Source organism: Colletotrichum siamense, assembly GCF_013390195.1.
Source record: "Colletotrichum siamense strain Cg363 chromosome Unknown KSG_Cg363_contig01, whole genome shotgun sequence".
NCBI classification, from domain to species: domain Eukaryota; kingdom Fungi; phylum Ascomycota; class Sordariomycetes; order Glomerellales; family Glomerellaceae; genus Colletotrichum; species Colletotrichum siamense.
The window spans coordinates 7521243-7545860 of NW_023501014.1; the positions used below are offsets into that span (position 1 = coordinate 7521243).

General features: G+C 54.4%; 4 protein-coding genes across 4 annotated transcripts; 3 read left to right on the forward strand and 1 right to left on the reverse strand.

The window, feature by feature from the left end:
• Nucleotides 1-8291: 8291 nt before the first annotated feature.
• On the reverse strand, nt 8292-11645 carry CGCS363_v001906 (Vegetative incompatibility protein HET-E-1; the record flags this gene model as incomplete). The annotated part of the gene is made up of 6 exons (XM_036633755.1): nt 8292-9294; nt 9348-9614; nt 9702-9813; nt 9864-10997; nt 11056-11254; nt 11325-11645. The coding sequence occupies 6 exons, from the start codon at nt 11643-11645 to the stop codon at nt 8292-8294; spliced, it is 3036 nt and encodes a 1011-aa protein (XP_036502871.1).
• A 1979-nt stretch (nt 11646-13624) lies between these two features.
• On the forward strand, nt 13625-17190 carry CGCS363_v001907 (SNF2 family domain-containing protein; the record flags this gene model as incomplete). Its single annotated transcript, XM_036633756.1, has 9 exons — nt 13625-14188; nt 14273-14901; nt 14956-15057; nt 15108-15334; nt 15385-15418; nt 15467-16591; nt 16648-16833; nt 16886-17036; nt 17092-17190. 9 exons carry the CDS (start codon nt 13625-13627, stop codon nt 17188-17190), a joined length of 3117 nt encoding a protein of 1038 aa, XP_036502872.1.
• A 1523-nt stretch (nt 17191-18713) lies between these two features.
• On the forward strand, nt 18714-19928 carry CGCS363_v001908 (uncharacterized protein; the record flags this gene model as incomplete). The annotated part of the gene is made up of 1 exon (XM_036633757.1): nt 18714-19928. One exon carries the CDS (start codon nt 18714-18716, stop codon nt 19926-19928), a length of 1215 nt encoding a protein of 404 aa, XP_036502873.1.
• Nucleotides 19929-21518: 1590 nt separating this feature from the next.
• On the forward strand, nt 21519-22787 carry eglC-0 (putative glucan endo-1,3-beta-glucosidase eglC; the record flags this gene model as incomplete). Its single annotated transcript, XM_036633758.1, has 1 exon — nt 21519-22787. One exon carries the CDS (start codon nt 21519-21521, stop codon nt 22785-22787), a length of 1269 nt encoding a protein of 422 aa, XP_036502874.1.
• Nucleotides 22788-24618: the final 1831 nt, after the last annotated feature.

Sequence of the window (24618 nt, forward strand, 5' to 3'; positions counted from 1 at the left end):
TTCCAGCTGCCTCTCGTCTCGCCCATCTGTGCTCCAGACCGGGGTTTCCTCCTCCACACTGTCTGTGACTCCCATCGACCGTCCCGACCTCAATTCATCGTCCGCACGCCGATGCAATGTCACCTTCACGCCGCTGACGGCCAAGGGCTAACCTGCGGCCCACGACCCACGACCCACGGCGTTTCCCTCACACGGCCGCGATCCACTTCTCGCCGCAGGTCCCTGTCGCTATCCCCATCCTCATCGTCGTCGTCGCCACAATTATTGCAACTGCAACAACCACCACCAGTTCTTCAATCAGCCCGCTGTCCAATGGACGTCGCTCAACCGCACACCAGCGGCCAGCCAGTGACAGACAGACAGCCGGCCATGTACTTTGGTACCGTACGAGTTCCTTTCCATCAGCTGTGCCAGCCCTCTGCACCGAGAAGAGACAATGCATCTGGCATGTCATCTCCAGATATCCGCATGATGCGGCGGAGTTCCAATTTGGCCACTCTGCCATTCCGTGGAGAAAGCATTCGATATTTCGCCGCATGGGCATCATGTACCTCGTCTGGAGCAGCACGAACACAGGCACAGGCACAGGCACTACCAAAGCTGCCGCCCTACCAGACCGAACCTTTCGCTACGAAACTGCCACACGGAGCGTTTACGTTGACTTCACTTCAACTTACCTCTTCCGCTTGGCGACGTAGCAGTCGTACCGATCAGAAACCTACCAGATTACGAAACCTTCCGCAGGAAACGTCCCAGCCCGGCTTCATCCACACCGAGCTTCACCTCGCTTTCGTCTCTGCTTACGTCCCGGTGATTGGGCTCTTTTTCCCGCCCTTCCTCCCATCAATGACCGAACCTCGTTCGTCAACATCGATATCGGACGCTGCCCGTGGTTATCGCCAGAGCCCCCCTGCGACGGAGAGACAGCCACCCCACGGCCTCAGTACCCGACCACGGTCCGTCATGGTCCTGTCACTTCTCAGCAACCGCCAACAGCGCTCTCGCCAATTCGCGTCACAATCGTATTATTCAACCCTTTCGCACACGATGACGGTCTTGCCTCGCTATCAATGGGCAGACTAGGGGACGCGAGGCACTGATGCCACACTTATCTCCGCTAACCTGCAGATGCCCACATGTCGTCGCCGCCCGTTGTTGTGCGCCAATAGCACAGACGGACGCATCCCTAGACACAGCGACGGGCATACAGAACCCCATGTCTTCTTAATCGACAAAAGAATAAGAGTCACACAGGAGCTAGGTTGCAGGCCCTGTCTTGGGCTCTGGTCATACCCGCGATCCAGATCCATCCGGTCCGCAAGAAGCTGCGTCACAGCGTCAGATCTTCTCACCTGAGTGCTTGCTTACACAAGCCATCACCTACCCATGTCAGGCTGTTAAACGGAGAGCATCACCGCTCTGCAAGTCACTGGTGCAGCCGCTGCTACAACTTAGGGGATAGATACACTTGGGTCCTTTTCGCATCCTCCAAGCTTCCAGAAATTCCCTGATGCGACTTCCCGCTGCTACGGATAGCTAGAGTACATCTAGTCGAACGCGCATCTCAGTCTGGCCGGCAGCCCGCAAGCTAGATTATAACCATAAACAAGCATGGGCGGTTCTCTCTGCATAAACCGGCACAAGACGTATGGTCAACCCTCCGGAGCAGGTTGCCGTTTGAATTGAGCGAGCAAAAGCTTCCGCGGGACGCGAGCTCGTCACAGGCTGCATACAGCTGTCGGCCGCTTGAAAGTTGAACATTGGCGCGGCGAGCCTCAGAGGCAAGATCAAAACCTCCGATCAGTACGCTATTAATAACGCCGCCAACGGCAGAGGGACAAGTCGAGACCCATACGGACCCGGCGATCTTATCCAGCCGCCTTGATCCCAGAGACGCAAGGAAAGGACCATCGCAGGTACTGGCAGACAGTGGCAGTCTCCCGCCTGTGGTGTACCTCGGGACAGTGTCTGTGTCTGTTCGCTTTCCACTGTGCATTAGCGACATGGTCCGGGGGTCTGGCCTGCACACCTTCACACGCTGCTGTTACGTCGGTGGAGCTCGTTGAGGTTGCGGACCAGAATTGGACGACGGGAAAGCGCAATGATCCCTATCTGCAAGTCAATGGGTTGAGAGGCTTGGCCATCCTCTTTTCCTTGCGCGCCAGCGAATCGCCCGGGTGGACTTTTGTGGACCCTCTGGCACCCTCGCAATAACCTCCTGGTAACGATAGGTCGTGTCGGGAGGAAACCCGTCAGTCTCCAGACCCGTTGCAGGGCTTGAGGGCTTGCTACGCGCGATTTCCGGTAGACCGTCCGTGGGACTTTGAAGTTGATGGTGCCTATGCCAGCCCAGCGCAAGACCTGTCGAAACTCTCTTCGGAGCTCGGTTACCTCGCCCACGTCTTCTGGTTTGCGAGATTGGAAGGCCTGCTGCTCTGCGTCGTCCAGCCCACAACGTTGAAACGAATCTTGCTGCCATCCCAGCAATAGAAACGGCTGGGCGTCCAGACACAGACGCCGGCGATGCCGCCAATATCTTGACAGCGCCCACGCTACACAAAGCTACCGCTTTTGCCCACAACGACGCCCGGACCGGTCAGGGCACCACGGCCAGCCTAGCGATATGGGGTATCAACGGCTTAACATGCCACCCCTGTTGCACACCCTCGTCTGCTGTCCTTGTGACCTCGTTCACCACTTGTCATCTCAGGGATTTGGTGTCATCGAAACAATGGCTGCCCTAAATCTACGGACATTTTATCCCTTCGACAAGCCGTAGACTACTTGTGCCAGTGTGCCAATCTAGTCGCAGTCAAGCAGTGAAAAGTTCTTATCGAGTCGATTCTGAGTCTGTTCCTGCCCCTGTGCCTTTCGCCCGGAGGTAAGAAACATACAGCTGTAGCACAGCTACACGCACGCTGTTTTAGCCCTCCCGGTGGCGCCCTCTAGTTCGTCAGCGTTTTCACGGCATCCATCACGGGATACCGCTGCGGCTGTTCTATCTCAGACACCAAACTTCACCGAGCGACTGGGTCCAGGGCCCTTCACGAGAAGACGGTGAGCGACACCACGCTGTGGCTCATGATGGCGACGAGGGTAAAAATGCCTAATTGGTGTCTTTACCAACCACGTCAAAGGTGGTGACTCGTCTCTCGTCTGTCAGGAACGGATACCTTTAGTCCGAATGTTTGAAGCCAGATGCCACACTCGACAAACGTCGCATGGCGACCTAATTGCCAGCGTATCCCATCCACAACGCTCAATATTAAATTTTCAAACTGCATGCAGGGCGGTCAATCACCCGTTCTTGGATCTTCGCACCTTCGCAGCGCAGTCACATATTCGCCAGCCAGCTCTCGACAACTCGACTTTGTCCGCCGATCTGGAGGCGCAACCTTTTGGCACTTTTCCGCAGTCAAGTGGAGGGTCCCGACGGAAGACAAGCATCAAACATCTCAGCACGTACCACGCACCATCTGCGACCGTGTGGGGATGGATCATGGTGCTGTGTTGAAGGTCGGTGGAACGACTACAAGGATTTGCCGTAGTCATCGTATGTACCTCAGCCTCGATGAATCCTGGCAGGTTGTCTGCGGAGCTTCCGCTGGACAAGGCGAGAAAGCTTGCCCAGCAGCGTGTTTTCATGCGTTTCTTGGTGTTCCGAGCTTTGAAGCTTGTCCATTCTGTGCTGTTGTGCTGCATCTCGGACGCTAGACGAGAGATTGATTTTATATCCAACGGCGAGGCGCATCGACAGCTTTCCACACGCTCCTCGCGACCTGGATTGCAACGGTTTGCTTGCCAGACCTGAGCTTGTCCCGGGTAACGGAGAATAGGCACTGCAGGAGAGGCCTAGTTCCCCCCGGCATCAGACAGCTTATCGAATCAGCCGTCTGTACGACATAGCTTCATTGCTCGGCACAGCAGAGCTTCTCCAGACAACAGCACAGTTCTCCAACTTTTCCCCAAATTACTCTAATCGAGCGATGGCGGACTTTATCCTAGCCGCAGGCCGGAGATGTAACTGTTTTCTGCGACAGTACCCCAGCGGCAAAAGCACCCTTCCCCTGGACGCTGCTTCTAATACTGTTAAGCAGCACTCATTTGGCTCGGTTGCAGAGGTCCACCATGGACCTTTGACTGAGGTTGGAGGAATCCAAGAAGCGTCTCCATTTTCACTTCTGGACTCCGACCAATGCCGCGACGCAAGAGAGAAATGCATCTGGTCCGCCGAGATCCATATGCCACCACGTCCACTGCAGCGCGCTGCAGGCGCTGGAACGGGAGCTTTCATTTTATTCGTCTTGTTCTGAGCCCTTTGCCGATCCACACTGATCTCGGGTTGGACCTGTCACTGCTACACACTTAGAATCAGGGACATTGTTGAGGCTGTGCAAGAGGGCATCCGTCCATCCACCCATCGCCATCGGATGGCCAGTCGGCTTTTCCCTGGTCGAGCGACTGACGGGATGGAAACTGCCTCTTTGCAGCTTCGTCCGTTTGGGTTGCCTTTTCTTCCCAATGTTCCCGACCTATCACGTCAACATTGACGGGTTGCCTCAAGAGTTGACGGTGTCGAGCGCCAGTGACAAATCGGCAACGACAGCCAGCGTTCCTGGACCACGTCTGGCTGCCCACCATCCCCCTCCACGTTTCTCGAACCCTGCATGGCCAACTAGGGCCACACACACACACACACCTTGACCCCAAATCCGCTCACCCTTCGAAGATGGATGGGTGGCATGGAAGTCGCAGTCCTCAAGATTATCCAAGCTTGCCCATTGGCTCCCTTCAACGACCAAGGCTCACACGGTACGGCAAGTATCAACGATGTGGAATGGTTCTCCAACCGAGCTAGCAGCCAGCCATCCCAGCCCCGGACACAAGTCCCCAACTCCTACCCCAAATCGAACAGACCAGCTACTCGTTCCAACGCCATCGAGTTGAAAGAAAGGAACAGGAGGGCGTCTTGGCTCCTTCAAATGTAGCCGGCCGTCATCCCCGAGAGTGCGCACCTGACACCCCTGGCATGAACCCCGGGCGGGCGGCATCCCTGTCTACCCCGGACTTTTCTGTCTGTTCTCAGACCAGCCACGACTGGCAAGCATCTTCGGGAATTGGGGAAAGCAATCTCGGCCTCGTTCTTACTTGCCGATCAGTCCCTTCCTTTCAATTGTTGCTCCAGTCATTCAGGTCAATTTTGCTGATGGACTGAAATTTTAGAATGGGTGCTACTCCTCGGAATGGAGCTGGAATAGGATATAGGCTCCTGGCCTCGTTCCTCGGCAGTCATTCGCCGTTTGGCCTGGGAGCTCGCTGACTTGGAGAAGCTCGCCCATAGCTCCTGTCGGCGCCGCCTGCATGCATACCTCTAGCTGCTTGTTCCCAAAAACACATCTGCTTGTAACTCGCATTGTGTTTCGTGACGGTGACGTCGCCCCGTCGGGGTTCGCCCTTGGTTGGTCTATCAGACGTGTTCTCAATTATGGCCGCCGGGGTCGCAGTTTTGTTTCGCCTCCGGTTTGTCAGGGCTTATCCATCTAATCATGAAATCGTCTAATGAGAGGCGACGGAAGCCGAACCAGACGTTTCGTCACAGCTTATAGCTGCCTTCCCGGTTCGACACGCCAAGGTCGACTCAGAAAGCAACCAGTCGGACTCGACCAGCTCCGTAACGACGACGAAGCCGACGTAGTCACACCAACGCCAAGTCCGACTACCGCAGCACCATTGTCTACTGCGGGTGGTTGGAATTAGAAATCCGAGCCATGGACCCGCCCGACATGCGGTTGCCGGCGGACGTTCCAACGGACCAGAGCTGATCAAAGTGCCGATTCTTCCGCTTGTCCCCAGGCAAACCCCAACCGCCGAGCGCTCTGGCCTCCGTACCCGTCGCAATGGGGCCCGGTTTCCTCAGCACCACGTTGGAACCAACGACAGCTGCAAATATGACGATGCTTTGTGGACGAGCCGACGTTGGGCAGCGGGAAGTGGGAATGGGTTGTGTGAAGGGGCAGAACATTGGTGCTTATCCGATGGGAGCAATCGGCTTGGCCCATCGTCACGGCTGCCACACACCATACACACATTTCAATGCTCCCACACTTACCGGCAGGTTGGTCTCATCGTAGGCGTCATTCAGGAAGAGGCAGTCTGGACAAATGCTCCCATCCTGCGTCACCGCGCGCAATGAGGCAACTCACTTCAATTCGGTACGACCTTCGTCATCGCCAACATTGTCCACCATACACAGATCGTCTGCAAATTCTTCAACTCGCATCGTGTTGAGATGCACTCGCCACATTGCTCGGCTAAAACAGCGTAGCTCTGGACAATCATCGTTCGCCACAGCCATTATCATTGGCTCTCTTGCCCTGACAGCGCGCTTTCTGGAACAAGAAGCACGCTGTGGCTTCATTGTGCCTCTAGTTTTCCGGCCCACACACCCACACCCACACACAAAGGATGCCGACCCAAGGCCATCGTTCTATGCCACGGATAATTGTTCTTCGCCGCTGCTAGCATCCGCGCTAAGCCAAACGGCGCTCATGACACGCAGGTGAAGGAGGACCAACTGTCTCTGGCAATCGCTGAACCAGGTCTGGCGCAATTGGGCGACCGCCACGGGGCCATGTCCGCCATGTTTGCTAAATAACTACGACCATCATTGGTGGCTGGCGACGCTGCGGGTTGCCGTTCCTGGACTCGACCGCCTCGCAACGTCCGCTCTACCACGCCACGTTGAGTCATGATGGGCGGGCGGTCTTTGTTTGGGCGCGGCTCTTTGCGCGTCGAAGCGCAGTTCTTCAGGGACGGAGAATATCCCGCAGAATCACTGCCGCCGCACCGGCAACATGATGATCGGCGAGCCCTTCATCTTTGGGATCGTAAAAGCAACAAGCTTTTGACTTCAGACGCCCCGATGTTGATCTCAACGGTCTTCAATTGTTGCTTCCGGGGTGATAACAATTGCTTGGGTCCGCCTCCTTGCACCGGCTTGCCTCCGTCGTGGCCCGAACCTCATAGAAGTCAGGAAGACTTGGGCAAGCTGATGAGTGCGGTGGTACGCTACCGGTGGGAGGGCACGCCGGTCGTGATGGCGCCCCGTAGGCATGCTCACCGGCCGTGCCTCGGGATGTCGATCGGCGCCGATCCTGCGGCGGGTTTCTTGGAACGCTCTCGGCACCACGGCTTTAGCTCGGTTGAAATGTGCAACCTCGTATGCAGTCATGGCAGTTTGTGGCATGGTAAGACTGTGGCGCGGGCGAAGCGAGAACCAGGGCCCTCGTCTCGATCTTGCATCTTGGTTCAGTTGATCTTCGGAGGTTATCGGTAGTTGGGGTTCGACAAAATCTTGGATTGGCCTGGCCATCCGCTGATCGCTGTTGTGATGGTTTGTCAGCTCAACGACTTCCTTGATCGTCTTCGTGGGAACACGAGGGCATTGAAGTGTCAAGCCAGGCCATTTCAGAGCCAACGTAACAGGGTGGTGAATCAAATGAGGCATTTTCAAGATTTTCTGGTTCTCGTAACTTCCATACACACGGGGCCACGGCATCGCTAATAACGGAAGTTTGCTTTCATCCGGAGCATCAGACTTTCATAATTACGTAGGAACGACTCCGCTCAGCGGACTACAGCTACATCGCGGACTTCAGATTACAGAGGAAAGAAGAGGATGTACTTGTGGAAAGGTTTACTCGTCCCTGTCTACTTCATCTGTATAATTTGCTCATGGGGTATGTAGTCAGCTCGACGATGATGTCCTTTGCCATAGAGATGGACGGACCGGCGATTAAGCAATACCACCACCACAGACAAGGGCACGGTTGAGCTCTTCCCAAACGACTGAGGGCAGTCATGACAAAGTGCTAAGTAACTTAATACTAAGTTGGGTGCTATGCTAAACTTCTCACTCACCAAAAGGGCCATGATTTCTGATACGATTCCGTCTAAACAGGACGAGGACCGTTGACGGGCACAGAGCCCGAGGTACCTTGGCCCGTCGCATCAGCGCCTCCGGTGCCACCTGCAAACCATCCGCCGTATCCTTCAGTCATTTTCAAGTAATCGTGGGTTGAATTGATCCTCACGGCAATGCTTGGGGCGTTGGGTCCAGGTCTGGTTTAAAACAAAAGTATCTTTGATATCTCCGATATCCTAGTGAATGTCCATTACAAAGTCGAGGCTCTGAACCTGCTATCTATATACCCTCCCGTAGATATCCCGTTGAATAACAAACAAAACTCCAAACACCGCTCCGAATCACAGATACAGCCTGAATCACCGCCTCATTGTCTATTCCTCGTGTGAATCCTCTCATGCCGCCGACAGTCATTCAGTCTCGCGAATGCCTTGCCGCAGTGCGAACACGCATACGGTCTCTCCCCAAAGTGACTCCTCTCGTGTCCCTTAAGGTTGATGTTGCGAGTGAAGAGCTTCTTGCAGATGGAGCACTCGAACTTGGCCGTCTCGACACGCCTGCTCATCTGCAGGAACGCGGACGGTGCTTCGCTGAGCTCCGGATGGTAGTTCCGCACGTGCCGCTGGCGATCTTTGTTGGAGGAGAAGCCGACGGGCGCGAAGCCGCACTTTTCCTCGAGGGGGCATGGGTACGGTCGGTCGTGGCGGTTCTGGTGGGAGTCGCGATCCTTTTTGTTGTTGAAGCCGTGGTGGAAGAACTTGCAGAGGGTGCGGGAGCACTTGAAGAGGTTGGGGCCATAGTAGCCCTCCATCGTGTCGTTGTTAACCGTTTTGCTGTCCGGCTTGAAGTCCTTTTCGATAACAGCCCGATGGGACTTGAGAGTGTCATCGAGGCGGGCAATGCCGACCCTATTGCGCTCCTCCGCGCTTTCTTTTTGGTGAAGGTAGATGTGGTTCCAGAGCCGGAGGAGGGCGGGATAGATGGAGTGAAGGTCTATGAAAGTGTCGATGTACGTGCGGTCGAGGTCCGAGGGGACATCGGGCTCGGGGAGTGGCTTGAGGTCTTTGTCGTGGGAGGAGACGAACTTTTCAAGGGCTACTTGGAAGGCAGCAGCGGTAGGATTCTGGAAATGGGGGGTATCGGTATCGAAGACGGAGCGGCAGCTCTCAAGGACACTGATGATGTGTTTGTACCACTGGGACATCGCGTAGTCCTGGAAGGAGAAGTAGCCTTGGACGATATGTTCTTGTCGCTCGGCTTCGGTGTAGTCGTTGGCGACGAAGCAGCGGAGAGAGAGGTAGCGGAGGCAGCGGGTCGCGAGGTCGCATTGCACTGACTTCACGTCAAAGTCGTCGGTCTCGGCAAGGTATCTTTGGTTCTGTTAGCCGCCTGCCAGAGATGCGACAGTGTGGTGGTAACTTACTTCTTGGCTGTAGAGTGCATGAGGCGGATGTTGTCCCCGGGCAAGACCTGCACCAGAGAACCCAGGATATCGGTAACGCCTTCCCGAAGCTTGTAGAGGTCAAAGTCTACTACCTCTCTGTCTGGGTAGAATGAGAGGATTGCGTCCATCTCGTGCAGCTTCAGGGGGCGGTGAGCGCATATGAGCCAGCCTAGAAGCTGCTTTCCCACCTCCCAGGTCCCATCTTCTTCGAGACGAGCTCTCAGGGTTCTTAGGAGTTTGGCGTAGCTAGATTGATGTCAGCTACATGATTCAACCAGGGAAGCTACAGTGGTTGTATATTGCGAGGATGTTTCAGCAAAAAGAAGGACATACATATCCTTGATGCCCCTTGGAAGCATTCCCGGCTTCACCATGTCAAGAAGAGCTGCCTTAGTGAGCTGTGTGAGGAGATTCTCCACCGCCAGATGGCCGTATAGAAAGAGGCCTGGAGCATTCGTCAGTTGTCATTGTTTAGAATGTCCGTTCTAGACGTACCTTCACTCATGAATGCGATCTTGTCTTCAATCTCCTGCTTTTCCCGTTCAAACAGGTTGAACCTGTCTCCGTTCGGGGAATTCAACTTGTTTCTTACATACTTGCGGATGTCCTCTGCGTTCTCCTTTGCATCCAGCTCAACCTCCCCTGAATTCGGCGACAGACCGTTTTTCTCCATACACTTACGAATGTCCTTGTTCGGCTGGCTCATGAACATCACCCGCAACTGTCCCTGGTTCAATTCCTCACAAGCGGCTACCGTCTTTGTGAAGAAGTTGATAGTCTGGGTGATTTCCGTGGTGGCCTTGCATTCTTCCAGTCCGTCAATGACGACGTACTGGCGCGAGGTGTTCTCGAAGAAGACGTCGATCAGAGATGTCGCTACGTCTGGGTTGGTAAGCGTTGAACCACCCGACGTCGTCATTTTATCTTCGCAGAGAGGTAGTATAGCCAGATTGTTGTTTGCGATATTTTGCTCGGGGTTTACGCCATCGTTAGGAACCTCGGCTGAGGAAACGAGCTGGTGGAGAATTCCTCGCAAGATGCCAAGGTAGTTGTTATTCTCAAAGTCATCTTCTTGGCAGTAAAAGTAGCAAACTTGGGAGTCGGAAGGCACTTCGGGGTCCTCTTCGGCGAACCCTTTGAGGCGGTCTATGACGTGGGACGCGAGGATGGTCTTGCCCATGCCTCGAGGGCCATGGATCCAGATTGTCGACTCTCCGGGGATGTCCTCACGCATCCAATTGGAAATCTCATCATGTTGCTGCCAAAGCCATTCGCCGTTCTCCGGGCAGCAGCTGCGCTTCCTCTGAAATGACATGTGGAGGGTATCGTTCTCGGTCAGTGCTGAGATCCATTTGATGATCTTCGCCTTTTGCTCGGTTTTGCGCTCTTTTTCTCTCTCTCTGAAATCCCCCTGGGATTCTTTATAGGTCTTCTCGTAGACCCGGCACTCGTTGTCGCGGTCATGGTTCGCATCGTTTCTCCATGGGTCGTCGAAGCCTGAGTCTATGCGCTGCTGCACGAAGGAACCGTGGTCTTCTATGCATTTGGCATGGAGCTTGAGGGTCGAGGATATGTGATCGAAGGTTGGGTTGAGGTCTTTCCAGGTCGCTCTGTGAAGTTTTGCCCATACTATGAAACAAGTCAGATTGTCAATGTTGCACTAGGAAGAAGGTAATAGGTAGCTTACGTTGACTTCGGAGAGAAAAGAGTTTGTAAGCTATTGAATGAAATTCGAGGACATCTTTGTACGTGTTCACTAGGCACATGATTCTATTTTGCGATGACCGGAAAACATGCATATAATCAGTGAATCGCGGGATGCTGAGACCGAGGCGGTAATAGACGTCGAGGATATCGTCGAAGGCCCGTTCGTTGATGTTGGTTGCCTGAGTACAATGCATTAGTACCCGTGCGAATGATTGACAGTCGCAAAGGGGCATGATGAATAGGACATACCTTGAAGAAGAACCTCATAGGGCCCCAGATACATGCCATGATACTGTCCACTTCTTGAAACTCCAGCCGTGTGAGTACCTGCTGTAGAGCAGCCATCCCGTCGAGAAACCTCTGCAGTCTCTTCATGTTCATTAGGTTCTTCGTGGCCTGTTGTTGGGTCTGCAGGGAAAAGAGCTCTCGGCAAACGAGATCGAAGCTGCTGTTCTCAAAATCCTCGGCATCTTTGGTATTGAGAGTTGCCTTGAAGTTTTTGGCTTCCTTTTCGAAAAAGCCGGCTTCCGCTCCGTAGCGGACGCTGCCGGGCCCGGGGCCGTTAGACATGGCTGTTTTCGCCGGTGGGATTCCGGGGTCGTTTGCTGACTCGGGGCCCGTGGATTGCACCCAATGCCGCTGCTGTGGGTTCAATGTTCTCGGTTGAGTTCACCAGCCAACACAACAAAGAGCTAGCTGGGAGACATTGCAGAATCCAAGAAGGAAAGCTATGAAAGAAGGAAACTAGACGAGACTGGGCTGGAAAGAAAGGGTCCTGAGAAACCCGCAATCTTGCACAACGGGACCATCCGAGCAGTCGACATCATTGAGGCTGATGCGTTTCTCGAAAAGAGACAGAGAGAGGCAGCCAGTCAGGCGGTACTATCCCGAAAATGTTACCCCGTCTGAGCAACCCCTGTCAGCTCAACGTCGAGGACACGAGGTGGCCCATTGGTGTTGATGATATCGCTGGCCCGCCTAAGAGACAGGGGTAAAGAAAAGACACAGCAATCGGCAGGGGTGGCATGAGGCGCTAGGCAGCCGAACTGCACTGCCACTGCGAGCTTCGCTCTCCATCTTTCCACGTATTCTCTTTGCTGATGATGTCTTGCGGTCCACAGAAGCCACTTCTCTAGCATTGAGTCGAGAAGAACCCGCACAACCCTGAATGGGGCTGCGTTCTGGAGGCTGGAGACTGGCGAAAGGGCTGCATTATGCTTCACCCATGTCCAGCAGTCACAAGCAGCAGCATGGCATTTGGGGACGCGCAGACGCGCGGGCTGCTCCGGCCACCTCGCGACCCCTCCCCCGCCGGACGCCTTATGAAGCCTTATGAGGGGCATTTGAGGAGATCTCTTTGGGGATTGGAGATGCGTGAGGGGTGATATCCCACCCCTTTCTGCAGTGTACTTTTCTGAGGCTGTCAGGCAGTTTTGTGTCTTGGATTCCTTAGTGACAGCCAAGTCAATAGACAGGCGTCTTGTCTCTGCGTCTGCCTCTGTGTGTCTCTTCATCTTGTCTCTCATCGGTACTCACCGTAGATACAACAACTGCCTTACGAATCCTCGGAGAAAGATAGATGAAAGAAAGCATCACGAGGTCTAAACCATACGTCATCTTCCCCAACATGATCGGAGCCCTCTCCGAACATTCCAAGAGAAACAAGCATCGGCAAGTGGGAACAGACCCCTCGTCATTGAGGCTCTTGATTCCCCGGTCGGGGGACACCGAGAGGCCACCGCTGGCACTGCGGCAGCATACGCAGTAGTGCTGGAACTTGGAGAGCCCTCCTAAGGTGCTGTGGCGGAGCCCCTAGGAGGTCCCGACGGTGAGAGCAGATAGACAGGGGTAGAGATGTGGCCGTGGTCCCGCTGCGGCTCCTCGGGGAGGCAGTGCAAACAGTGGACGCACGCACACAAACAACCCGAAGCACAGCACAGGACACACTCACACGTTGACTTGCTGCTCCAGGGCTAGGAAAGTGGAAAAAACACCAGCCCCCCAGGCGGGAGACTGCGAGTGCCGGTGTCCCTTACGCCAGTACGGAGCCCTGCGGACCACTATGCGTACCGTTGGTTCGTGGTTCGCACGAGCCCGAAGCCCGCTAATGCCCGCTGGGCTGTCCCCCCCATCCCTTCATCCCTTCCCATGCATTACGTTAGGTTCCTGTTCCTGGCGGACGGGACGGCGGGGGAGGCGCTATGGGACGGGGAGGGAACAGCTCAGCGTTCTTCGGAGTGCACGATGCACTACGCAAACCATCGTCCGCACTGCGCCTCACGAGACCGTTGAGGACGCGCCAGAAATGCACAGCAAACAGCCGCCTTCGATGTCTCACGTCACCGACCATCATGTGCTCAAAAGTGGTTCGCCCGGCCTCTTATTCAGGCCGCGAGCCTGATTGATTGACTGAATTGGAATTCCCCCAATCATCTGGTTATGGTCTCTTCTGCACTGGTTGCGAGGACTTTTACGAAATCATGAACACCACCCACCAACACACGGGACAGGCATTCCCGTCAACATCAACGTCAAGCCCGTCAACCAACATGTCTCTCAAGCGTCTTCTGAATGATGTAGACGACGATGGTCATAGCCAATACCCTGACCCGTCGTTCATGTCCCCTCACGGTTCCATTTCAGGGTCCTCGTACCAGAGCGCCGACGACTACACGGGAAACTACCCTCGCCAGACCCAGTTCCAGGGCATGGGGATGGGCATGGATTACACACACGAAACCCCCGTCCTCGAGGATTATTCCTCTATGAACGATCTCTTCAACGGCATTTTGTCCAACGGCCCTAACTCCGGCTACGACGCCACACATTTCGAACCCACCGACCAGCTGGCATGTTTAGACCTCAATCTCGGCACTGAACATGCCCCTTATAACCTGGGTTCGGAGCTTGAAATATGGGCCGACCAGAACATGACGATGGTTTCGCCAGGTGGATCGTACGTATCCCAGCCGTCGCCATCAGGTTCAGGATCATCAGCAGACTCTATGCCTGCCACTCATTCGCCTTCTATGGACCCCGAGTCTCTCGTTACTGGCTCAGATACATGTTCATCGGCTGGGGATGAAGACCTTGACAAAGTCTGCTACGGGATGGTATGCTAAATATTTCATACTTTCATCTCATCCCATCTACCCTTCACCATCTTTTGTGGTAAGAATGTCAACTCACAATAACAGCTCTACAATGTGGATGTCAAGTTGATTGGTGAAATGGCCGTCATCGACTCGAAGCTTGTCGCTGCCCATCAAGCAGCAATGACCGCAGGAAAGACACAATACCAACGCTTCGAACTCTCAGATTCACAAGATCATGTCCTCCTCGCCTTCAAGGACAAAACCGACTTCGGCTACCTACGCTCCGGACCCGGCAAGACAATCTCACCGTTGCTGACCCGAGCTGGCGTCGAGTTTGAACCCATCGCGCCGACCGTCACCCTCCGAGAAACCATTGGCCGCGCCAAGAAGCCCGTTGAAGCGATGGTCAAGGTTGACATTAATGTCTACGGACCTAGGAGAACTGCGCAATATGTTGGCGACAAGTTATCTGAAGGCAAGCTTTGGTTGCAAAAGCCGACGCATCCTAGGAAGGACGTGGATTATGACAACCCGCACGTGCTCCAGCTTGATGGGGTTGGAGATATGGCCATCGAAGCTGTGAGGGAGGTCAATGGCGGCGGGGCGGCGAAGAGGCAACCGAGAGAAGAGAATTTGAGAAAGATGATGCTGGAGGTTTACCAAAGGTTGGATACACATAAGAACCTCGAAAAGGTGGGTGGCGGTGAGGGACTCAAGAACGAACTCCTGATGTGAGTATGTCACTGGACGAGACTCATCGACCCATATCCACTAACCTGCACTAGACACCAGCAAGAGGCACTCGGATTCATGTTGCAGAGGGAGTCTGGTGAGATTCCGGACCCCTATCGCCTTTGGAAGCCGGTCAAGGTTGACGGAAGTGATTGGTACATTCACATCGACCTTGCGTAGTGCATGCATAAGCTGACAAACCCAGGTATCGCCACAAAATCACCAACGTCAAACAGCGTACCAAACCGGAAGAGCGCGGCGGAGGCATTTTGGCTGACGAGATGGGTATGGGCAAGTCCCTGTCCATCCTTTCTCTCATTGTCAAGACTCTTCAAAGTGGCCGAGATTGGGCAGAGCAGGAGAACGGCAACGACGACAAACCCAAGGATATTACCTATTCTGGCTCGACGTTAGTAGTCGTGTCATCCGCCCGTAGGTGAACATATGCATGGTAGTCCTCAAATGGATGCTGACATTTGCAGTCCTCATTTACAACTGGACCGACGAGATAGACAAGTAGGCCAACGCACCAAGACATCGGAGGGCAAGACTAACAAGCACCAGACACATCCAAGGTAGCCTGAAAACAATCAAGTACCATGGTCCCGGCCGGGAGAAAGACATTGACAAGATCAAAAATTCTCAAATTGTCGTTACAACCTACAACACCCTCTCGGCAGAATTCGACAAGAAGTCCTCTCTACTTCACAAGATCGGCTGGTACCGCGTGGTACTCGATGAAGCCCACATCATTCGCCGCCCCGCGACGACATTCTACCACGCCTGCCGAGATTTGCGCGCGAACTCCCGCTGGTGCCTGACTGGGACGCCCATCCAGAACAAGCTCTCGGATATTGGCGCCCTATTCGCATTCATCCGCGCCAAGCCGTTTGACGAGCCCGCCAAGTTCCGGCGGTACATCGAGTTGCCGTTCGAGCAAAATGAAGAGGAACCGCAGAAGGTCAAAGAGCGGCTGATCACACTGCTTGACTCCCTCTGCCTGCGTCGGACTAAAGATCTCCTGAAGCTCCCTGGTCTCGAGGAAGTCACCAAGGAGCTGGATTTCAGCCCGAAAGAGCGTGATCAGTACGACAAGACGAAGGAGATTCTGATGCGGACGATCAAGCAAAAGGTCGGGGAGGTGGAGAAGAGCTCCAAGTTTGGGCTGTTCCAGGCGAACCTCCAGCTACGGATCCTATGCAACCACGGGACGTACCAGAAGCCCTTTTCCTGGCACCGTCGGGCGTACCGTCTTGACGAACGAGAGGCCGTCGTCAGTGCACTTGGCCAGAATGCGGAGATCACCTGCGATGGGTGCCACCAGCCGATGCCCATTCTGGGATCCAGCCGGCTGCGGAACGAGTTCGAGGAGCGGTGCGCGCACGTCTTTTGCTCCGAGTGTCTCGAGCAGTCGGATTATTCTGCCGGTACGGCGGGCACACAAGCGAGGAACTGCCCTGTGTGTGAGAACTGGATGAGGTCTGCCGGAGCGCAACGCGCGTTACCTTCTGGTGTCCCTGTCGTGAGGGTCGACGGGCCCGGAGGCTCAGGAGATGTGGAGATGGCTGATGCGCCGGCTCAAGCCCTCTCCAAGAGGGACGACGACGTTTACTTCAATGCCGCCGGGGAATCTACGAAGATGAAGGCATTGATTGAGGATGTCAAAGCCGACCTGAATGAGACGAAGAGGTACGTGATTAGGTGCTTGAGACCATCTATCTTGGAGGGTTATTGACGTTTCTCAGTATCATCTTCTCGTGCTGGACGAGAACTTTGCACCTGGTAGCGCAACACCTAGAAAGAGCAAATATCCCCTTTCTCCGTATCGATGGCGATTGCTCCCTTAGCCAACGTCAAGATATGCTCAGAGATTTCGCGAAGAAAGATGAGAAGAGGGTTCTCATCATGACGACTGGCACCGGTGCTTTTGGGTATGTTTTCATCCCTACCTTTCAAAAGCAACACTGACATGCGTTTGAACAGCCTGAATCTCACTTGCGCGAATCGCGTCTTCATAGTCGAGCTGCAGTGGAACCCGAGCGTTGAGAATCAGGCGATTGCCCGCGCCATTCGCCTCGGCCAGGGCCAGAAGGTGCTTGTTACCAGATATGTCATCAAGGAAACCGTCGAGGTGGTATGTATCTTCTCACCGAACCGCCAAGCCAAAACTTGCTGACGAATCGCTACAGGAAATGAGTTCTCAACAGAGCGTGAAGAAGACCCTTGCCGCCATTGGTTTCGACGAGGATTATGACACTCGCGAACAAATGGACGAGTCGCACGACTAGATGTGGGTTGAAGGGGGCGTTTGGATCGGGCGGTTAATTGTTTTCTTTTACGATTGGCAGCGCGCTTATGCGAGGCTGTGAAGCTTCCTTCTTGTGTTTTGATGATTGCGACGAGTTTATGAGTTGACCTTGGACTCTTTTGATAATACCCTGATACAATTGAGTTGTTTCTCTTCTCCCCTCTCAACGTTTTGTTCCCTAATCTGGTATGTAGTGGTCCTTGGACTCCTTGATTCTGAAATGCCCCACGCACTGCAATTACTGCAGATAATAGGTAGATACCAACCAAGGCAAATTCCATAGTCGCAATTTGCCCCAATCCAACTGCATAAAAGCCTTGTCGAAGGTCGCAATGGTTGCCTGAATACTCGCCCTGTTTTGGCATTCGTGCATGCTAGCCTGGTTGCCTTCCTGCAGGCAGACTCAGCCACAGGGGTCGGCCAACTGCCCCTCTTGGGGGAACACCACATAAGTGCAGGGCAGATTTGATGGCGCCCTCGGCGGCTCTCTCGTTACAATTGTGAACTTCTTCCGGACGTTTTACATCTTTGAGCGAGTTCAGGTCATACCCTACAATCCTCCGGTCTAGTCACGCTCTATGTTCCAGTCTCAACTGTCGTCTCGCGGTGCCGACTATGAGCCTAACTCTCCCCTTTAGGGCGGATAATCGTCGAAAGGCAGCGACGATGGAGGCGGAAGATGAGGACTATCCACCTCGACCTCCGAGAAGGGTTCGTGGTGAAAGTGATTCAGACCGGGACATAGCCTGCGCCAGATGCAGTCTCATGTTTTCGGAAGAAGGCCTGAATAGACTCAACTCCAAAGCAGGGTTTCGTCATTTTACTCACACCGAGTTTCTTCGCTCTATCAACGCCGAACCAGGGTGTCCATCATGCTACTTGATAGCTGAGTCTGTCGAAGTAGGAGAAGACGAGACGGGGTGGCCCATTAACAAACCGTTAATCTTTCGAAATCGCCGTCCGGCAGGCAAAGCGGGGACCACACGTTGCCCGGTCTTCAATGTTTTGGAGGGATACTTCACACCAAAAACAGACAGCACGTCAAAAAAGAAGATCATGCCAAAAAAAGAGATGACACCGAAAACAAAGATTGTGATACGAATTCATCCCTATGCGAAGCAAGGTGGGAGAGGTCCTTCATACAGTCTTATATTTCCGCCACGCTGTATACTAACAACTTGCAAAGGCGATCCTATGGCGGCATTGGTTTCTCGCCGACCCCTTAAGCGAGAAGTCAAGGCTCAGGCAGTCCTGAGCAAGGCGAGACAGCTCTATGATGAATGCAAACACCCAAAGAACGACGACGACGCAAAGAAACACGAGGGATGCAAATTCTCTCGCAACACAGTTTTGCCCTCCCGTGTCCTCGACGTGGGCACCATTGAAGAACCCTCTCTTCATCTGTTCGTCAATGAGACGGAGAGGCGTGGAGAGTACATCGCGTTAAGCTATTGCTGGGGCGGTAAACAGAGAGTACGTTTATGCAAGCATACTCTGACGAAAATGTCTACACAGGGCGGCATACAAGAAGAGACCTTGCAGCAGTCGGTGAAGGACGCGATCAAGGTAACGAGGAAGCTCGGATTCAGGTACCTCTGGGTGGACGCTTTCTGCATTATTCAGGACTGTGCCAGGGACAAGGAGAAAGAGGTCGGGAGAATGGCGACGATTTACAAGAACGCCGCTATCACCATCGCAGCTGGAACGGCGAAGAGAGCAATGGATGGGTTCTTGTGGCAGAGAAGCACATATACCCCCGAAGTCAAGATAGCTGTGGACGGGTCGAAAGGACAGGGTCCAGAGGGGACGGTGTATCTTCGATCGCGGCCCCATGTGCCGAAGCACACGTTGGATGAGCGTGGATGGGTGCTTCAAGAGTTCATGCTGTCGTCGCGGCTGCTGATCTTTTCGGAGTACGAGCTGCTCTGGCAATGCAAAGGGTTTGATTTGCAGAGTGTGGTGGGGGGAGATGACGCGTTGGACTATTTGCAGCCGCTGGAAGGGCTGCCGTGGACTAGCTTCAACGAGGACAATGCTGGACTATTTGGTAGTGACGACGAGGAGAAGATGTATCTGTGGAAGACTGTTGTGTGGCAATACACTCGGCGGTCGCTGAGTGACCCCAACGACAGGCTGAACGCTCTGAGGGGAACCACGAGGGAGCTGGAGGTTTTGTGGGAGGACAGTAATTACTTTGGGCTGTGGAAGAAATGGTTCATTGAGCTGCTTGCGTGGTATAAGCCCATAGATGCAGACGTGGGAGAAGAGGAGTCGCAGAGATCAGATCGAGCACCGAGCTGGTCTTGGGCATCGCTGAGTCGGCAGGTGAAGTACACCGAGATGTTCATCAAGGAAGATGCGAAGGTCAAAGAATGGGATACTCTAGGGACAAGGGTCCCAAGACATGCGGTACTTGAATGTCGCATGATGAAGGCTGACGACCTGGGTGCGGACCAAAGAGACAAGGACGGTGATATCATATCGGGAGGATGCGACAAGTTACCTGACTTGGACGAGGATGCTTTCGAGAAAGAGATACAAGGCAGAGAGTTACAGGTTTTGCTTCTTGGGACAATTTTCCGGGATAGCAGGAAGTTGGGCATCGGTCTCATGGTCGTCGACGCTGGGAACGGGTTCTACCAGCGCGTCGGAATGGCTGAGCTCGAGGATCTCGATGTTTGGGAGAGAGTAGGGTATCAAGAGATAAACCTGAAGTAGGACTCTAGTGTAGAGCTGAGAATACAGAACCTGGTTGAACGGCGCTCCAAGTTGCTCCTGAGCTGCGTGAGAAGCCCCGCGTCTCGGCCGTGTCGTCCGCGGGCACCGATTCGGCCCCGTAGGTGCGGGAGACAAGGAGGGCCATTCGCCGGTGGCCGAGGCGGAGGCAGCCGGCCAGCCAGTTGCCGGTGGGAGGACAGCCGCTGCGCCTTGCTTATTTTTGGGGTCAACGGTAGTTGCATAGCCAAGATGTAGAATCATGGAAAAGAGAGGCTTGGAAGAAACGACGACGCTTGGTTGAGACCATTGTTGCCAATGATCAGTGACATGGAATGATCATTGCATTGCCCGACTTCATTGGAAACTTGCTCAGGGGCTGTGCGTATGCACTTAAGAGATCTCGGTAGATGCATACATAGATATGCAGGATTCGATGCCGATGCAGCGTAAACACATGGCAGACTCACACAATGGCATCAACGCCCAAAGCCACGACTAAGACAGAGAGATAGATGACCTGGACTGGAACAAAGCTAGTCAATTTGCAGTTGGATGTCGCGACGTTTCAACTTGTGTAAGAATCATCGGCAAGCCTTGGGGCCGTTGGAGGTGGTGAGTGGAATGCCGCTGGGAATTAGCCAAGCGCCTCGTCCGCCACTCCCGTCCGAGCCATGAATTTGAAGGAAGATTGGATGAGTTTTGAGATGCACGTCTGGCATCTGGGTGGCATTGGCACAGGCACAGGTCATCAAGTGCCGTGAGTCGACGCGACGTGGGAGAAAAAAGCAAACAAGATGGGATGACAGATGCACAACGAAACGCACGACAACGCGAGTGTGAATAACAGCGAGTCAATGCAATCCATAGCGGCAGCATCAACAGCAGCAGCGTCTGTTCCCCTGCGTCAGTGGTTGCATTCACCGCCTTGGCTGATCTTCCAGCACAAGTGGAGCGGCTCCAGCGCGCCAGGCCCCAGCTGGGCGACTTTACATTTTCAGCCCTCGTCAACAAGCCCCGGAAAACAAACTTGGTTCTCCAGTGTTCCTTTCCGGGTTGTGTACGAGTTCCAGCAGTGCCCTGTTGTCTGCAGCGGGCATTGTTCAGCGGACCTGAGGCCTGGTCCAGGTCCAGTCGCTTCACGTGATCCCCGCACGCTCCCCCCCTGAGCCGGGGACCTCCTTAATTTCGTGACGTCCAAGGCCAATACGACAGCCGTCATTGTTTTCCCCTTCCCCTTCCCCTTCCCCTTCCATCTTCATTCACCACACTCCACCCTCACTCGGACTCCCGAATTCCTTCGTGTGTTTAATACCCGGCCTTGTCCCACTCGTTGTCGACACCTTCTTTGGCACCTCCTTCCCTTTGCCAGTCATTCTTTTTGGTCCTCGACAACAAACCCAACTATTCCACACTCTTTATTATTTGTTTTAGTCACAGCCAAACAGTCCCCGACCAACCACAGCACCTCCCAGCCTTAATAAACAGCCTCTGGGATTTCTCTTGCTGCCTATCCGTCTTACGATACCTCCCGACCGACACGAGAGCGATTATTCTTTCCCAGTTGCACACGCATAATCACACATCATCAAAATGAAGGCCTCCGTTTCTGCCGTCGCCATCAGCGCCCTCGCGGCCACCGCTGCCGCCGAGAACTACCTTGGCTTCAACTCTGGTGCCACCAAGGCCGACCGCTCTGCCAAGTTCAAGGCCGACTTCGAGGCCGAGTTCAAGACCGCCCAGAACCTCGAGGGTGCCCCCGGCGACTTCAACGCCGTCCGTCTCTACACCAACATCCAGGCCTACTCCACCGAGGACCCCATCGAGGCCTTCGAGGCTGCCATCAACACCAACACCAAGATCCTCCTCGGCGTCTGGACCTCCGGCACCGACAACATCGACAAGGAGATCAACGCCCTCAAGACCGCCGTCACCAAGTACGGCACCAAGCTGACCGACCTCATCATCGGTGCCTCCATCGGCTCTGAGGACCTGTACCGCAACTCCGTCACCGGTGTCAAGAACAAGTCTGGTGTCGGTGCCGACCCCAAGACCATTGTCGGCTTCATCAACGACTTCAAGACCGCCTTCAAGGACACTCCTCTGTCCAAGGTCTCCATCGGCCACGTCGACACCTGGGACGTATGGGGAAACGCCACCAACAAGCCCGTCCTCGACGCCATTGACTGGGTCGGTGTCGATGAGTACCCCTACTACGAGAACGACAAGGGCAACAGCATCGAGAACGCTGGCAAGCTCTTCGACAAGGCCTACAAGGCCACCATCGCCACCGCCGCTGGCAAGCCCGTCTGGGTTACTGAGACCGGCTGGCCCGTCACTGGTGAGACCTGGGACGAGGCTGTTCCCTCTGCTGAGAACGCCAAGACCTACTGGGACGAGATCGGCTGCCGTCAGCTCTTCGGCAAGACCCCTACCTTCTGGTACAACCTCCGTGACTCCAACCCCGACAACACTATGAAGTTCGCCATCACCAAGGACCTGTCCACCAAGCCCCTCTTCAACCTCACCTGCCCTACCACCTTCGACACCCCCACCGAGACCACCACCGGCACTGCCTCCTCCACCGCTACCGTTAAGCCCGGCAACGGCACTTCTGGCTCTGGCTCTGGCTCTGGCTCTTCTGGATCCGGCGGTAACACCACCGTCTCCACTGCCTCCCCCAGCGGCACCGCCAGCTCTGGCTCTGGCTCCGGCTCTGGCAGCGGTTCCGGCTCCGGCTCTTCCACCACCACTGGCGCTGGCAGCTCCGCTTCCACCGTCGGCTCCGGTGCCACCACTGTCAAGGTCCTCTCCACCGGTGCCCTGGCCGTCATTGCCGGCGCCATTGCCTTCCTCTACTAAGCGTGGGGAGTAGCAGCAGCAGCAATTTCGGTGTAAAAAGTTTGAGCAGCACATGAGGGAATAGCAGCGTGTATTTTGACTCACACACTGGACATGTGTGCATTCTGGTATCATAATCGTGGATAGACTGCGGATAGACTGAAGGAAATGTGATTAATCATTCAAACCATCATCAAAGACATCCCACATGCCTCGCGCACCAGTGACTTGATCGTAAGCTGACAACCGCCCGTATGACATTGTCTCACACCGAACAGCCCGTGTAACATAATGAACCACCACAGCCTGGTGTGTCTAAGCTCCTGACTCGGTGAGCGCCGGCGACTCAGAGAGGGTCAGACCCAGATCTGCGTTCCCATTGGGCGGCAGCAATCCCCCAGAGTCGGAAATGAGGTGTGCTGATCTCTCCCCACTCCCAGGGCCCAAGGTCGAGTCCGGTCCAAGTTCTGGACCACTGGCGGCGGCCCGTCCATTTCGTATTGGCCCTCTTTCCTCCAAATGCGCTGCAGGGAAACAGGGAACCCAGTGAAGACACGCCCACAAAACCGGGCGCAGGTGGTGCCCTTCTCTTTTTTTCTGGTCGACTCTTTCGAGGAGGCTGAGCTAATTTTAGAATGGTGTTGGTAAATCATTGGATTTTTGTTCGTGTTGGCGCGCCTCACCACCAACGCCGGCGCGGACAACATTGACCTCTTGGTGCGTCATTGCTTGAATTGATTCATACCATTGTCTTTTCAATCGTCATCATCATAGTTTATGTTCTGGTCGCGCTTCAATCTCGAAGTCATACTCCGCAGTAGATAACGCGACAACGAGATGGCGCAATGCACTGTTTACATTTCCATGCGCTCTTTGCCCCCCGTGTCAGGCACGCAGCGAATCACGCCGTCGTCGTACCTGGAGCTAAACCATCTTCAGAGCCAAGCGCACCCAAGGCCAACAAAAACTTGGTTCTAGAGTGCCAGCGGCACCGCGGGAAGCAGTGGGGAAGACGCGTTCGGCTAGGTAAGGTACCTACCTACCTAGGCATTGACCCTCACCTCCCTTTCCCCTGATGCCGTTCATCGACATTGGATGGAGAGGAATAAACTTGGCTTTTCTCTCGCTTGGAAGAAAGAAAGATTGAATTTTTGGCGAGTGAGGCAGTGCTGTCGGGTTATTCATTCGTTGCGTCTGGCCCGGGCCCTTTCTTCCCAGTTCCAATATTTAATCTTAAATGCTTCTTTTTTCGTTTCCCTATTTGGCGAGGACTGGCTGGAGATTTGGGCCGCATTTGTTTACCTCCTCCCGGGATGCGGTGCCGAGCACTTGTTTTTTTCCCGTTTATGCACGGGTGACTTGGAGATGAATAGATGCAACGTGCATGCCGTGTACGGATATCTCCCCCGCCTCACATGCTGATATGATTATTTCCCGACCTAAGTGTTGGGGAAGATGGGGGGGAGAGAATGACGATGCATTGAGTTTCTGCCAAGGCCGCGCCCGTTGATCGGTCCCGTTCCCGGGATGGCTTCCCGCGCCCGGCTGCGAAAGCACACGCAAAAGGCCGGGTCGGGTTAGAGGTGTTTTTCTGGTGATGGCAACGTGCTTTCAGGTAGGTGCTCAACTAATTAGTCTTCCAGCAGCTGCGGCACCGTTTCAACGGCTTTGAGAACGCCTCAAGCCCCAAACCGTTTTGTGTTTTGGCTGAGGTTTTCTTTGACACTCGTGATCCTCTGTTGGTTTTGGGGGTCTGCTCAGCCACTGATCGTAAGAATTACAATCCCAGTTCTAAGGTTTGGGTATGTTCATCGCAACTTGTTGGTTCGGACGAAGGCTTTGACGATCGCCC